This window comes from Megalobrama amblycephala, linkage group LG1, assembly GCF_018812025.1.
Source record: "Megalobrama amblycephala isolate DHTTF-2021 linkage group LG1, ASM1881202v1, whole genome shotgun sequence".
Taxonomy (NCBI): Eukaryota; Metazoa; Chordata; class Actinopteri; order Cypriniformes; family Xenocyprididae; genus Megalobrama; species Megalobrama amblycephala.
This window is the reverse complement of record NC_063044.1, coordinates 10,834,423-10,851,799: the sequence shown is the minus strand read 5'-3', so window position 1 is coordinate 10,851,799 and position 17,377 is coordinate 10,834,423. Positions and strand designations below refer to the sequence as shown.

Below are 17,377 nucleotides of genomic sequence, written 5' to 3'. Positions count from 1 at the left end.
AAAGTTACTTCAAACCGTTTAAGATAGTAAGTTAATAACATGTAATTCATTATAACGACTAATGAAGGCGTTAAACTTAACTAATTCTCGACACTTTTAACAGTCGACTCCTTCACTTCCGCGTAGAACGCCTGCAGTGGTCACGTGTCGCCTGACTGAGTTCCCATTGGACGCCCTTATAAGGGTCTCCACCGCCCCGCTGGTATCATGTGCCCCAGTGGCCTAATGGATAAGGCACTGGCCTCCTAAGCCAGGGATTGTGGGTTCGAGTCCCATCTGGGGTGAAGATTATTTTCCTTTTTTTTCGGCGTCTGTCAGCGTTCAGTGTGTGTGTCTTATAAACGCACTTTCGGTTTGAGGATCGCGTTCAGATTTATCCATGTTGTTTTGTCATAAGGAGTCTTTGCACTGACGGATTTTCCCACCATATTTTCAGTTTCTGTGCTTCGACTGACTGAACATCGACACAAACATGACAAACAGCATTTGTGTTTTAATCCTCGCTTGTTTTGCAGCAACAGCCAGAAGCGACAGTAAGTCTCTCACTTATTTAACCTTGACTTTCATTAAGCTCGTGTGTTTTTATGTTTGTATGACCATATGCTCAAATGTAAATCTTAAGACACGCCATGCTTTTGTGTCTCTTATAAGAGTTCAAGTCGAGTGTGTTTTAAGTGAGTTAAAGAGGAATTGACTGACGCTGCAGGTTTGTCTATTATAATGATCATGAGGCACATGATCCTACAGGAAAAACTCAGTCTGAAATCTGAGATGGGACTCCAGTTACTTTGTTTGCTTAACAAAGAGATTGTTCTGTTATACTGAAATATAATCAGAAAGATAGTGAAATATAATCTGAAATATATCAGAAAGATAGTGATGATAGAATAGTAATGCATAAAATAATAAATAATGCAGTGAAGCAATAAAAGAGTTTGAAAACATGTCATTGTAGTAAGTTAAGAAGGTTTGTTTTTCTTTATTTGAAGTATTTGAAGTATTTTAAAACCTAGTTTTGAGAGAATGTGAGGAAAAAAAAACTTAGTGGTTAAGTGTGCAAATGTTTGCTCATGAAAATCAAATTTATCTAACAAAATAAATATATCAATGTTTTTCTGTGGACAAAAAAAAATATTGGAACTTATTAAAGTTTCTCAGACTGAATCATTTCTTTTATTATTTTATAGTCAATCATTGAATACAGATTTATGTTCTCAGTTTATATGGTTTCTGCAAAGACTAAATGTTGAGGAGTATTAATTTCTGATCTCATATCCTCAAGTAAAGTTCCTCTTATGGTTAAAAATGGCATAAAGTATTTTTAGGGAAGTAGCAGACGCCCACATGACTGAAATTCATGAAGAATCAGAACCATATCATACTAACATTACGTTTGTGTGTGTTTGATCCAGAGCTGCTGAAGGCCACGGCGTACTGGGATTCGACCCATAAGACCGTTGTGCTGAAGCAAGGCGTTCTGGACCCGCAGGGCGACGCTTATGGCTACTATAACGACACGCTGTCGTCCACGGGATGGGGTGTGCTGGAGATCCGCGCCGGATACGGACAGACGGCAGAGACGGACGACGTCACCATGTTCATTGCTGGATATATGGAGGGTTTCCTCACCGCACCGTACGTGTCTGAAACACTTCAAGTCAGGGGTGGGGAACGTTGATCCTGAAGGTTGATCATTGTTCTGCAGACTTCAGCTCCAACCCTAATTAAACACACTTTAAGTTAATCAAGGTCTTCAGGATTACTAAAGTTACAGGCAGGTGAGTGTTTTTTCAGGGCTGGAGCTAAACTCTGCAGCACAATTATCAACCTCCAGGATCAACGTTCCCCACCCCTGCTTTAGAGGGATAGAAATCACCCCAAAAAATGAAAACTGTCCCATGATTTCCTCACCCTCACCCTTTATATGACTATCTTCTTTCAGACAACCACAATCGGAGATATATTTAAATGTATCCTGGCTCTTCAAAGCTTTATAATGGCAGTCAATGGGGGATGAGATTTTGAAGCCCAAAAAAATGCATCCATCCATTATAAAAATAATCCATACGTCTGACAGAAGCTACTTATTATAGTTAATAAAGTTTTAAATATGGATATTTTTCTTACAAAAGCCCATTGCTTCGCTTCAGAAGGACTTTATTAACCCCCTGGAGCTGTATGGATTATTTTTATGATGGATGGATGCACTTTTTGGGGCTTCAAAATCTGGCCCCCCATTCACTCCCATTATAAAGCTTAGAAGAGCCAGAATATTATTTAATATAACTCTAATTGTGTTCGTCTGAAAGATGAATGTCATATACATCTAGGATGGCTTGAGGGTGAGTAAATCATGGAATTATTTTCATGTTTGGGTGAACTATCCCTTTAAATTACCTGCTTAGTTTAGATGTTGAGTCAATTGTTTATTAATTTAACCAAAAAATACTTGTCTGCATTAGTTGCGACTGTTTCTTTTGAAGTGCACTTGTTATGTTAGTCAAATTTTCTTGCGCTATAAACAACCAGTTTCCTTTTTTCATGATTATTTTCCTCTCTTTCTCTCTGACATTTGCTTTTAAACTATAGGGGTAGAATTGGAGCAAAATTCCAAATAAATAGATTATGATCCACAAATAAATGTAACGATATTCACAAAAAATAATCATATGCACAAATGAATAGAATGAGAGCCACAAATATATGTTAGGAGTTTCACAAAAATGAATTGAATTCACAACTAAATAAAATGAGATTTGCTAATAAAAAACATTTTCACAAATATGTTTTATGTCACAAGCACAACTCTGCCTGCACGTATTTGTCAATCACCACCTGTGCATTACCTCACACATTTGTGGATTCTGAAACAATTCTAGCGTCACGACTGCAGACAAATCCACAAACAGGTGGACTCAGTGGTGTAGTCTACGTGATACACAGATCGCTCTAGTTAAAGAGAAGTGGCAGCCTGACGCGCACGTGAACAATCCTCTCCTCCGCTTTAATACCAGTTACGGCGTGAAATAAACATGAATGAACATCAGAAGGTATGATAAAAGATACTGTACAACTTAACGAAATCCATGTCATGTCTCCTATAATCGCTTAATCAGTGTTTCAACTGCAGAAAGACAGCTTGTAAATAATGTCACGTTACATCACATTTACCTCAAAAAAACATATTCGGTGACCATAAACTTGTTCAGCTAGAAAAGTGAACTCTTGAGAGGAGCATTTAGCTAAATATATACACCATATTACATATTATAATTTAATGTTCTTCAATAGCCTATATAATGAAGGTTTTAATAAATCCATCAAGTTGACAGCCACCATTTAAATGTTTCTATTTCAGAAAACAAATTTGAGTAGAAATAATTTTAAAGTTCGTAGGTCTATTATAACTTTATTAGCCTATTATAAAAATGTCCTTAAGTGTAATTTAAGTTTGTAATATACAAATGTTCATTTTAACCTTCAATATTAATGTAGTACCAACTGATTCCCATGTAGCCAATATTTTACAGCATTATTTATTTTTATTGAAAATACTGTATTGTACCTGATATACAGTATATCAAAAATAACTGATATCGAATTGTAAGGGTGGGACTCCTACAGCGGTTCAGGCTGTAAGGTTTGTCGAGCGACTAAAGAATCTTCATCAGTAAGCTGTTAGAATACTGTACATTTCTTGTCTATTACCACCCACTGCAACTTTTACCAATGACGGAAATAAACGCAGTTACAATAGCAAAATATGTGGGAGAGCGTTGCTATAGTGTGACGATACTGTATTGCAATAGGGAGCACATTAATGTTAATACTAAATCAAAACTAGTTAACACATAATTTGTAATTGAAAGGGTTTAATGACAATATCTGATTAAGGTTACACTTAAAATACTTACAAAATAGATGTATGAGATGATAAAATCATATATACCATTAAACCCAGCATGTATGAAAAAAGTTACCTGAGAGATAGAGAGAGATAGAGAGAGAGAGAGAGAGAGAGAGAGAGAGAGAGAGAGAGAGAGAGTGCACAAGATAAGCCAAGAATCAAAAAGAGACAGAGCAACAGTTACAATATTCTTTTATCCCCTCCTTGACCATGTGACTGAAACCCAAATGTGAGACATTCAAACTGACCAATCAGAAGATTAAAACTTCCCCCACTGTACTAAAGGTGTGACCATTTGTAGACCCCCGATGTACACACATCTTGGCCTATAGGGCTTGATCACTATCAACACCTTTGTGTCTTCCAAATGGCCCTTGTAGCAAGAGAGAGGGGGTTGAAACAGTAAAACAAATGTCTTTGTTCATTCTAAAATATCTTTAGATATTTTCAATCCTACAAAATCAAATTTCAAATTAGTGAATTGAAATGCACATTTATGATGACAGACTGGTAGTAAATGGTGCAAAACAGAAAACAAGTCCAAACAGGGTGATCATGTGACATACTTTCCGTTTACTGCCACTGACTCGTCGTTTCTCACCTTGCCGCTTGTAGACAGTTTGGCTGCATTGACATGGACACTGATAATGTAATCCGTTTATAAATAATGATTATAATGCCTTCTATTTGCTGCATCGCGCCGCACCGCTCGCGTCAGGTAGACGTGTTATAGATGGGGATCTGTGAATGATCATAATTCGTGCATAGCAGTGGTGTAGTCTAGTTTTTTGTAATGAGTATACTGTGATTTTGTTTTTTTTGTTTTGTTTTTTTTTTTTTCCCCTCCCAGTCTCATACTCGCTCGTCCCAGAGCGACACCCTATAAGCACCTACACACTCACTAATGAATATGAAGAGAAGAGACTCTGGACTGATTTGATCAATCAAAGTTTAGTTTCAATCACCATCTAACTCAGCCAGTTAAGATGGCTTTAGATTTTATATGAATATGGTCCCTGAGTCATATTTTATCAGATGGAAAGTTTGAATGCACTATTATTACTCTCTAAAAAAATGTTTGGTTAAAACCACCCGAAAATGGACAAACCCAGCAATTGGGTTGTTGTAACCCAGCGGTTGGGTTAAATGTTTGCCCAACCTGCTGGATAGTTTTATTTAACTCAACTATTGTGTAAAAATGGCTGTATTGCTTGCTTAAAATGAACCCAAAATATGTTGGAAATTAACATTTATTAATATTAAATATAATTAAACAATAAACATGTATTAAATTGTTTATTAATAAATGTTCTCCTTTGATTATTATTGTTGCCTCTAGTAACTATATTTGTCTCATTTTTAATTTCCGACCTATTTTGGGTTCATTTTAAGCCAGACACTGGGTTTGTCCAATTTCAACCCAACTTAGGTTGTTTTTAACTCAGCATTTTTAGGGTGTGACAATAATGAAAAGATGAGGCTTATCAGTATGTCACAAGATCACCCTGTTTGGACTTGTTTTCTGTTTTCCTGGCCGTCTGTCATCATAAATGTGCGTTTCAATTTACTAACTTGCAATTTGATTCAATATCAGTGATTTTGAATATTCTGTATATCAGGTACAATACAGTATTTTCTCAAGGAAAAAAAAAAAAAAATCTCTTAACTAATGGTGTAAAATATATACATTACATATTTGTGGATCTCATTCCATTAATTTGTGCATACGATAATTTTTTTGGTAATATCGTTACATTTATTTGTGGATCATAATCTATTTATTTGGAATTTTGCTCCAATTCTACCCCCATAACTAAAATTAATAAAACTGTATACCCATTTAAGAAAACAAAATGACAGAACACAGCAAAATTACTAAAAATGAAGTAAAATTAAAAATTAAAAATGAAACTAAAATTAAAATGAGAATATAAAAATAGTTATAATATAAAATGATATTGTATAAATCATATTAAAATTACATGTTTATTTATGACTGATATATTTGGGTTGTCATTTTAATTTAGCTAAAATGTAGTACTTTTGATATGAGTGACAAAACTGAGATTCTTAATAATGAGAGTTGGTTGTGTTTTGTGTGTTTTAGGCAGATTTTCGATCATTACACCAACATGTACCCACAGCTGATCCAGAATCCCAAAACACTGGTGGCTGTGAAGCGCTTCATGGCGTGAGTGATGCTCTTCCCCGTGTTTCTCTCCTGTGTTTGCCCCGTACAGTGCGTGTTGATTCTGTCTGTTTGTAGTAAGCAGGACGAGTGGTCTCGGGGTCAGGTGAAGCGTAACACCACTGACCCTCTGTGGATTCACACCGGTCTGATTCTGGCGCAGCTGGACGGGCTGCAGGCCGGAGTGACCGACTGGGCCAAACAACAGGGGAGGAAGGTGAGACAAGGAAGAACAGCTGATCTTCTCATACTGAACTGGGAAGATAAAGAGCTTTATTTTTGTTTTATAAAGGCCCCATTTCCTGTATTTTTCCTACTTCTTACTCAAACATTACCTAAACATCCATTTTTTATTTTTTGTTTTATTAAAGCTCTATCTATATTTTTCCTACGTCTTACTTTGAAAAAATAGCTTGAACATATAATTTTTTTTGTTTGTTTTATTAGCTTTATTTCCTGTATTTTTTCCTATTTCTTACTCGAATGACGCAAACACAAAGTTTTATTTTTGGTTTATTAAAGCTCCATTTCCTTTGTTTTTCTATTACTTACTTAAAAATGACTTAAACATCTAAAAATAGTTGTTTGTTTTTTTATGTTTTATTTAAACTTTATTTCCTGTATTTTTCCCCTTATTACGACCAGTCTAGGTTTAATCGCAATAAAATAAAAGGAAAAGGGATGCCTTCCCCAGTCGTCAGACCAACCCAAAAAAAAACATAGAAAATTGATGGACAAATAAATCACTAGATTCAGGATTCAAGAAAAACGATTAACGATTTATTAAGATGAAAGAAATTAAGTAATAAACATTTGAAAGTTTCCAGGATAACTTAAACCAGTGGGTGCATAAACTTCAGGAAGACCCAAGGCCCAAAATAACAAACAAAACGGGTAATAAAGAAAAGAATATCCAAAATAACTTCCCTCAACGTATCAAAATAAAATACAACAAATTACCCTTACTACACTAACAAAAACAGAGCGAACTTAGTTTCAAAAGAAAAGGGCAGGTCATCCCTACAGAACACCTTCACTGTAAACCAAAGAAAACATAACATAATCAAAATTAATACACAACATAAAAAGAGTGGTCTGGCGGCTGGAGAGGAGGCAGGAGAGGTGCGACTGGCCCGAAGCCGCAACAGCTCGCCGGCAGGAAACGGAAGAGATGGTTTTAAACCCTCGCGCAGTAATTGTAACCCAATCCCGGCAGAGAGAGGTGGAGCCATCCCGTGATATCCCGCTTGACAGAAACAAAGCAAAAAGAACACGCACACAAATAACAATAAACCAAATAAACAATATACAGGGTTACACAGTTCCGTAACACCCCTATTATTAAAAAATGACACAAACACCTAAAGTTTCATTTTTGTTTTTTTTTAAAGCTCTATTTCCTGTAATTGTCCTACGTCTTATTTTATAAAATGACGTAAACGCCTAAAGTTTTTCTTTTGTTTTATGAACGCTCTATTTCCTGTAATTTTTCCTATTATTTAAAAATGACAAATAGTTTGTTTGTTTGTTTTTAATTAAAGGACCATTTTGTGTATTTTTCTATTATTTAAACATGACTTAAACAACTAAAGTTTATTTTAAAAAAGCTCTATTTCCTGTATTTTTCCCTTTTTTTTTTTTTTTTTTTTTTTTTTTACTTAAATGACAAACTTTTGAAAGTTTCATTTTTGTTTTATTAACTTTAAAAATGACCTAAACATCTAAAGTTTTTTTTTTTAATGTTTTATTAGCTTTATTTCTTGTATTTCCCCCCCTATTTCTTATTCAGAAATGACGCAAACACCTAAAGTTACATTTTTTTTCCCCTGTATTTTTCCTACGTCTTATTTTAGAAAATTACGTAAACATCTAAAACAGTTTTTCTTATTTTGTTTTATGAAAGCTCTATTTCCTGTATTTTTTCCTATTATTTAAAAATGACTTAAACATCTCAAGTTTTTTTTTTTAAAGCTCTATTTCCTGTTTTCTATTACTTAAACATCTAGGCCCGGTTTCACAGACAGGGCTTAATCTAAACCAGGATTAGGCCTTATTTCAATTAGGACATTTAAGTAGCTTTCATAAACTTTCACTAGAAAAAAAACATTACTGGTGTGCATCTTGAGACCAAACAATGGCAATAACATATTTTAATATCTGTCCGTACAAGTTACTTTCAGTTCAAACAGTTCAATCATGCATTTTTGTCTAGGACTAGCTTAAACCTCGTCTGTGAAACCAGAGGCAAAAGTTTATTTTTCCTGTATTTTTCACATTTCTTACTTAAATGACTTAAACTTTTGAAAGTTTAACTTTATTAGCCTATTATAAAAATGTCCTTAAGTGTAATTTAAGTTCGTAATATTCGTAATGTTCATAATATAAATGAATAAGTTCATTTTTGTTTTATTAAAGCTCTATTTCCTCTATTTTTCCTATGTCTTGTGATGTAAACATATAAAAAAATGTTTTTCTTATTGTTTTATTAAAGCTCTATTTTCCTGTATTTTTTCCTATTATTTAAAAAAATGACTTCAACATCTCAAGTTTTTTAAAAAGCTCTATTTCCTGTATTTTTCCTGTTTTACTTTATAAAATGTAAACATCTAACAAGTTTCTCTTTTTGTTTTATTAAAGCTCTGTTTCCTGTATTTTTCCCATTTCTTACTTAAATGACTAAAAGGGATAGTTCACCCAAAAATAAAAATTCTGTCATTGTTTACTCACTCTCAGGTTTTTCCAAACCTGTATACATTTTCTGTTCTGTTGAACACAAAAGAAAGATATTTTGAAGAATGTGTTGAAATGAACAGTTCTGGGGCACCATTGATGTCCATAGTATTTTTTTTCCTACTATGGAAGTCAATGGTGCCCCAAAGCGGCCCGGTTAGAAATTTTCTTCAAAATATCTTCCTTTGTGTTCAACAGAACAAAGAAATTTTTACAGGTTTGGAACAACAGGTGAGTAAATGATGACAGAATTTTCATTTTTGGGTGAACTATCACTTTAAATGTTTTATTGAAACTCTGTTTTCTTGTATTTTTTTTCTATTAATTAAAAATTACTTACTAATAAAACTGAGGTTTTTTTTTGTTTTTTGTGGTTTATTGGTACTACTCATTGTATTTGTATCTTGTTTCTGAACGGCATGTTTGCATCTGTTGAAGCTGAAGCACGTTTTGCTCGTTCTCTCTGATCAGACTTTTACTTGTGTCTCTTTCTGTAGCCTCTGTCCCAGTTTTCCATTCAGTTCCTGAATGCGGTCGGCGATCTGCTGGATCTGATCCCGGCGCTGGTGCCCGGCGAGACGTCCCTCATGAGTCTGTATAAAGCTCCTCCCATGGGCCACTGCTCTGCACTCATAAAGGTAACACCAGTGATGATCATTAAAGTCAGCTGATGTGATGGTTTCTCACATCTGCCGTGTGTTTCAGATGTTGCCGGGTTATGAGAACCTGTTGTTCGCTCACTCCAGCTGGTACACGTACGCCGCCACCATGCGCATCTACAAACACTGGGACTTCAAACTGAACGAACCGCACACGGCCACCGGAAAACTGTCCTTCAGCAGCTACCCTGGTATTGATTGGTTCATTGGTTCATTGGTTCATTCATTTATTGATTTGTTTGTTAAGTAGGAGGCAGTATAATGTGTATTCAGCCGTTGGAGTTTGTGAAAGCAGCTGGTGATGGCTGGTGTCTGTGACTGTGTGTTCAGGGTTCCTGGTGTCTCTTGATGATTTCTATCTGCTGGGCAGCGGTTTGATGATGACACAGACCACTAATAACGTCTTCAACACCTCGCTGTACTCCTACATCACTCCTGCCAGTCTCTTCTCCTGGCAGAGGGTTCGACTGGCACACGTGCTGGCACAGACCGGAGAGCAGTGGGCACAAACCTTCTCTAGATACAACTCTGGTCAGAAACGGCAACAGTCATCATAAACAAATTCTTTGGTTTATGGAGTAGTACATAATTTAAGACTGAAAAATATAATATATAATATTATTAAATATCATAATAGTAAAATTATATAGTTCATGAAAAATATATATATTTTTTATGTATTTATTTAAAATTATTTTTATATTTAATTTTCACACATACACTACTAGTCAAAAGTTTTGAAACATTACTATTTTTACCATTTATAATATTATATGCTTTACTTTTCAATCTTAAATTATGTACTATTCCATAAATCAAAGAATTATATACAACAAAGTCTCTAATGCTCATTAAGGCTGCATTTATTTCATAATAAATACAGAAAAAACAATAATATTGTAAAATATTACAATTTATTTATTATGGTTTTCTATTTTAATATACTTTAAAATGTAATTTATTCCTGTGATGTAAAGCTGAATTTTCAGCATCATTACTCCAGTCTTCAGTGTCACATGATCCTTCAGAAATCATTCTAATATGATGATTTGCTGCTCAGTTACTCAATGTTGAAAACAGTTGTGTTGCTTAATATTTTTTTGGAAACTGTGATACTTTTTTCAGGATTCATTGATGAATAAATGGTTAAAAAGAACAGCATTTATTCAAAATATAAATCTTTACTATCACTTTTTATCAATTTAACACATCTGTGCTGAATAAAAGTATTAATTTCTTTTAAAAAAATAAGAAAAAAATTACTGACTCTAAACTTTTGAACGGTAGTGTATATCGTTACAAAAGATTTCTATTTTAAATAAATGCTGATATTTTTTAACTTTTTATTCATCAAAGAATCCTGAAAAATTATCACAGGTTGTAAAATAATGCTAAGCAGCACAACTGTTGATAATAAATCATCAAATTAGGATGATTTCTGAAGGATCATGTGACACTGAAGACTGGAGTAATGATGCTGAAAATTCAGCTTTGATCACAGAAATAAATTATATTTTAAAGTATATTAAAATAGAAAACCATCATTTTAAATTGTAATAATATTTCACAATATTATTGTTTTTTCTATATTTATTATGAAATGAATGCAGCCTTAATAAAAAAGCATAAGAGACTTTGTTCAAAAACATTAAACTTTAGACTGGTAGTGTATATAATTCTTTGATTTATGGAGTAGTACATACTTTAAGACTGAAAAGTAAAGCATATAATATTATGTTATAATATAAAAATTCTTTAATATAGTTTATGAAAAATAAAAACTATAAATGTATGTATTTATTGAAAATATTTATTTTTTGTTTATATATAACTTTTTTTATTTCAAATAATTGCATAATTTATTTTCCATTTGTTATAAATATTTGTAAATATAATGTATATTTTTCTTCATATATTTGAAAATGAATACTGTAAAAAAAAATGTAAATAACTAAATATAATTTATTTTTATTTTATTTATTTTGTATGACAATAGACTTTTTAATTAATTTATATTTTATTGCTTATTTGAATTGTTACTTATACCTGTGATGGTCAGGTTGTCATTCTTACTGTTTAACACTTTAGCCCTAGTGTCATGTCATGTTTTATTTACTTGACAAAGCTTTTTGGCTTTTGTTAGTGTTTGTGTGAGTTAGAGCTGCACTATTAATCGCAAAAAGATTGCAATCTCAATTCAAGCACTCACGCGATCTTACTTTATTAATGACAGCGATTCTCCCGCGTCTTTTAAACCTTTGACAAAATCATACCAGAACATTCAAATCTGTTCATGCTGCCAGAGCCAGAGAGAGACGTTTTTAACCACACTGTAGTTATTTCTGTGTTACAAATATTCAAATTATCACAGAAGTACTGAGATATTAGTTAGTATATAAACACTGATGTCCACGGTAGGGATCAAAATAGAGCAAACTACCTTTTGAAACAAACTTGGCACATCAAATAACTGTTGTATCAGTTACATCTTATTCCACTAGGTGGCGAGAAGTGACTGATTAAAAAAATGTGTTTGTCAATGAATCGTTAATTCAAAAGATTTGTTCAAAAACACTGATTCGTCCAGTAATGAAACAAGTATTCATTAATGAGTCATTGAATTCAGTCAAAACCATATAAATAATTCATTCAAACATTTTCCAGCAATTAGTTATTTCATTATTTTGTCAGAACGTCTTGTAAATTAGATGTTATTTTGTTTGGGTGTATATTCAGAATCGTGGGAGAATCGTGACCTCTATTTGAAACCAAAAAATCGTGATTGTCATTTTATCCAGAATCGTGCAGCTCTAGTGTGAGTCTTTACTCAGTTTGGTGTGAATCAGCGCTCTGATCCTGTGCTGAATCTCTCCATCAGGGACGTATAATAATCAGTACATGGTTGTGGACGCGAGTAAAGTGCATCTGGGCAGCAGTCTGGATGACGGGGCGCTGACTGTGGTCGAGCAGATCCCGGGACTGGTGGAGTATTCGGACCAGACGCAGACACTGCGCAGAGGTCAGACTGACACAGACTCCATTTTCATTTCTTTTGATTTTGGGCAAAAATCAGCCTGAACATGTTGTACTAAATCTGTGTGTCCCGCAGGTTACTGGCCGTCCTACAACGTGCCGTTCCACCGTAAGATCTACGACCTGAGCGGATACGAGCAGATGTGGAAGGAGTACGGCGAGGACTTTTCCTATGACCTTTGCCCTCGTGCCAAGATCTTCCGCCGCGATCAGTCTTCAGTGAACGACTTGGCGACCCTCAAACACATCATGAGATACAACGGTAACCATCACTAGTCACAACTCTACCATTTTGCCTTTTCTGTTGATTTATGGTATATATAGTATAATATAAGATAGTGATGTGCTGAAATTTCAACAACCAACAATATTCACCTGGATAAACTGATAATACAATACATTTTTGGATTTGACTGACATAGTTTTGGATGACCAAGACCTTCAACCGAATAAAAAGTGACATTCAATTAGTGCTTCTCCGATGATCCGTGAACTTCATCTGCAGAGCTGCTCTTCACCAGCATTTCACTATTTCATTTGAGAGAAACTATCACCACAACTCAAAGGTCTTCACCACAACCCGCCAAAATACAAGTCTGGTTTGAAGAAATTATGACTGAAGTTTATTACTAATGTACAGCAGAATGTGCTTCTCGAAGTATTATTATTATTATTATTATTATTATTATTATTATTATTATTATTATCAGTGTCCACAACCCGCCAAAATACAAGTCTGCTTTAACATGAAGAAATTATGACTGAAGTTTATTACTAATGTACAGCAGAATGTGCTTCTCGAAGTATTATTATTATTATTATTAATAATATTAATATTATTATTATTATTATTATTATTATTATTATTAAGTGTTGGGGGTAATGCATTACATGTAACTTGAGTTAAGTAATCAGATTACTTTTTTCAAGTAACTAGTAACGCATTACTTTTAAATTTATAACAAAATGTTACATTTTATGTAAAGTAATGTGTTGCTTATTTGAAAGTAACACTTTTTTTAAGGGAGAAACTGAGCATTGTAATGCATTACTTTTATAAGTAACTTTTCCCAACACTGATAATAATAATAATAATAAATAATAATAATTCAAATAATAATAATAACAATCCAATTGATTAATTAGTTGCAGGATATAATTTAATAAAAATAATAATAGTAAGATATTTTTCCATCCATGTTTTAATTTTATTCAGTACAGCAATTTGTTTTAAACTTTTGTTGTAAATTTTGTTATTTTCGTTTGATTACATTTTTATTTTATTGTTTAAATTGTTAGTTTTATTAATTCATTTTATTAGACGCCATTTTTGAAGATATATTTGTATCATCATGTAACACACAATCCAGCATAAAATAAAACGGACAACACAGAATTTGGGAAAAAATAAAACTGATTTCATGGGACTCTGAATTAAAAATCAGCTTTACCCAAATTTAATTACCCACACTTTATTTTTGGTTTTGGTTTTCAGGTAAATGAAAACTTTAATTTTGATTTCAGAAAAAGAAAATCTGTGCATCACTAAGTGATACTTAAAATGAAATGTATAAAATATAATATATGTGCTATATATATCACAGTATAAGTCATTATATTATATTATATTATATTATATTATATTATATTATATTATATTATATTATAATGAGTTTAATGAGCTTTAGAAATTTGATGATGGGAACCAATGAGCATAACTTCGGTTTTACCTCTCAGACACAGGAAATTATTACTCTGTTTAATCTCAGTAATACAGTTGGAAAGAAAAGCAGCATCAGGAAGCTCATTAGGTTTTGAATGTATATAAATCTGCGTATCGTCAGCATACAAGTGATAATGGAGGCAGAGCGATCTCAAGATGGTCAAGCAGTGACAGATAAATGTTAAAAGTAAAGGTCCCAATACTGAGCCCTGAGGAACACCAGTGAAAACAGAGCTAATCTTAGACCTGTGAACTGTGAACGGTCAGAGAAATAGGATCTAATAATGATAATGAGGCATCTGTTTGTTTAATGAGTCCAGTCTCTGTCAGTCACTGTCTGCTCCTGTCAATCATCATTGGATGTTGATTTCTCCTCAGATTATAAGAGCGACCCGTACTCGCAGGGCAACCCGTGTAATTCCATCTGCTGTCGTAACGACCTGCAGGAGCGTCACGCCAGTCCTGGAGGATGCTACGACACTAAGGTCAGCTGACCGACTCTCATTAGCCAATCAGGTTGAGTTCTCTTCCCCTGACTCTCTGGTGTTGTCCGGTCAGGTGACGGATCTCCACATGGCTCAGGGGTTCGTGGCGGAGGCGGTGAACGGCCCGACCACAGAAGGAGGGCTCCCCGTCTTCTCCTGGGAGGCGTTCAACAGCACGGCACATCAGGGTCTTCCTCTCAGCTACAACTTCAGCTTCGTCAGCATGCAGCCGCAGCTCTTCCAGCCCTGAGGATCGTGGGATTTCACATCTGGCCTGCTTTTGAACCGATTCTCTATCCGATGCCTGTCGCTAACACGAATCTGAGCTCTTCAATCTGTCGAATCAGCATTTATTTTGAACGCTAAACTCTACAGCTGCCATTTGACCATCAGTCCAGGACTGTGTCCGTCTCATTTGATTGATGGATTGAGGAAGGTTAATCGTAATGCTTTACTGCACACTGTGTGTTTATCACTGTGGATGCCCGTTTCGTGCTTTGGTAAATCACAGTTATCTCAAAAAAGGCATATTTATGAGATGAAAAGTTGACATTATGACAAAAAGTCATCATTATGAGATAAAAAAAAAAAGTCATATTTATGCCTCATTTATGAAATGAAAAATAGAAATTAGAAAGATTATGAATTGCCAGTCATGACTGTCATAATTTTGATTTAAGTCCAAATTTTGTCATACTCTTATGACATTAAACATCTAAATTATGACAAACTAAGTCATAATTAAGACAGATTAATGAGCTTGTAAGTCAGTGATGACTTAGTATGTCATAATTTTGATTTATGTAATAAATGTGACTTTGTTTTTTGTCATAAATGATATGTGAATTTAAACTTTTTGTCATAAATATGACTTGGTAATTTTTCACTTTCCATCTTATAAATGACATAATTTTGACATTTTTGTCAATTTTGACATCTGTCATAAAATGTTAAAATTATGTCATAAATTTGTGAATTTCAACTTTTTGACATTTTATTTCATAATTTTGACTTTTCACTAATATGACTTTTGATAATTTTCACTTTTTTGTCAATTTTGACATGTCTGTCATAACATTTATGACATAAAATGTCAAAATTATATGAATTTCAACTTTTCTTCTTATAAATTACATCATAATTTTGACTTTTTGTAAATTTTGACATGTCTCATACTTTTTGACATTTTGTCATAAAATGTACTAATATACTTTTTGTCATAAATATGTCATAATTTTGACTTCTCATCTTATAAATATGACATGAGACACAAGTCATATTTATAAGATGAAAAGTCGAAATTCTGACATAAAAAATCAAAATTATGACAAAAGTCATATTTAAAAGTTGAATGTCATAATTTTGACTTTGTCATAAATATAATTTAGTATGTCAGATTTTGTAATAAATGACTTAGTATGTCAGTTTCAACTTTTTGTCATAAATATGATTTAGTATGTCATAATTTTGACATTTTATATCATAATTATGATTTACCAAAGCATGATTGTTTTTTTTTTAATGCGTCAGAAATGGGTTTCTGTATATGTCCACAACAGTTTTGTTTCGAAAGTCTGTCAGAGATCGTCCTAATGAACAACACGAGCGGAAAAACAAAGTTTCTGAACGATTCGAGCGTCCGTCAGTGAGACGTTTCTTCCATTCACAGAAGTTTTCTCTCAGGGAACATGAGTCTAAAGTGCCTTTGTTAGTATTGGAGTGTGAATGTCTCTGAGCATCGCTGTCACAATCACATCTCGTATGTGTTTATACTCTGTCTGATCTGTGCTGTCTGTGATTTTCTCTTTGATTCCACCAATGAATGAATGAACACAAGCCTCATTTCTCAGTGTTGAGTGTTTTTGTTGGATACGGTTTCACTTATTCCAGCGGTTATTCTGCTCTCGTGTTCGACTCAAGCTTTTGATCGGTCTGATTCATCAAGGGGTTTGAAACCAACAAACCACTGAAAAAGCAATGAAGGTTTGCTAAATTGTCAGTACTGACGCATAAACACCTCAACATGAAAGTGAAGGAGAAGACACGTGTTTGGGTCATTTCTGTTTTATTATTACAGCAATTCTCCACGTTTTTGACTGTCCAAAATGATATTTGAAGGCTGAAGGAAGATATTTCTGGTACTTCTACTGTAATAGTGAAGCTGCTTAACTTTTTATTTACACAAAATAATCATAATTCACACTCCTGTGTATTGACTTTTCTCGTCATTCATGATTAAGGTTTTTTTTTTAAATTATATTTTATTCATAAATAGCTATTTCTACATGTTAAAATATTTTAGAGCTTTACTAGAAATTTTTTTTCACTAGGAAAAAAAAGTATTCCTAGAAATTTCCACGACTTTTAAGTTTTTAATTTCATGATTGTTAAAGATTTGAATTTCCATGACTTAAAGGTTTTATTAATTCCATTGATTTTTTTTTTTTTAATTTCTTTGTTTTTAAAAAATATTTTTATTAATTTCCTTGATTTTAAAAAAGTATATTTTTTTTATTTATTTCCAAGACTTTTAAAAGATTATTAATTTCTTTGATTTAAGAAAAAAAATATTTCGAAGACTTTTAAAAGATTTTATTAATTTCCTTGATTTAAAAAAAAAAAAAAAAAAATTATTTGTTTCCATGGTTAAAG

General features: G+C 33.3%; 1 protein-coding gene and 1 non-coding gene across 2 annotated transcripts; both read left to right on the top strand.

Annotated features, from left to right (window-relative positions):
* The first annotated feature begins 208 nt into the window (after positions 1 to 208).
* On the top strand, positions 209 to 16,567 carry plbd1a (phospholipase B domain containing 1a). The gene is made up of 11 exons (XM_048181551.1): positions 209 to 533; positions 1,413 to 1,635; positions 6,015 to 6,098; positions 6,174 to 6,312; positions 9,323 to 9,463; positions 9,531 to 9,675; positions 9,815 to 10,015; positions 12,363 to 12,503; positions 12,594 to 12,779; positions 14,619 to 14,725; positions 14,799 to 16,567. The coding sequence occupies exons 1-11, from the start codon at positions 473 to 475 to the stop codon at positions 14,973 to 14,975; spliced, it is 1,605 nt and encodes a 534-aa protein (XP_048037508.1). The 5' UTR covers positions 209 to 472; the 3' UTR covers positions 14,976 to 16,567.
* On the top strand, positions 212 to 284 carry trnar-ccu. Its single transcript has one exon. It is a non-coding gene; the product is annotated as a tRNA-Arg (tRNA).
* Positions 16,568 to 17,377: the final 810 nt, after the last annotated feature.

What these genes read in the sequence shown, in the direction of transcription:
- plbd1a (XM_048181551.1), top strand. Translation starts at nt 473, where the DNA reads ATGACAAACAGCATTTGTGTTTTAATCCTCGCTTGTTTTGCAGCAACA. An exon ending in AGCAACAGCCAGAAGCGACA is followed by an intron (nt 534 to 1,412) that starts GTAAGTCTCTCA and finishes TGTTTGATCCAG; the next exon opens with AGCTGCTGAAGGCCACGGCG. An exon ending in GAGGATGCTACGACACTAAG is followed by an intron (nt 14,726 to 14,798) that starts GTCAGCTGACCG and finishes TTGTCCGGTCAG; the next exon opens with GTGACGGATCTCCACATGGC.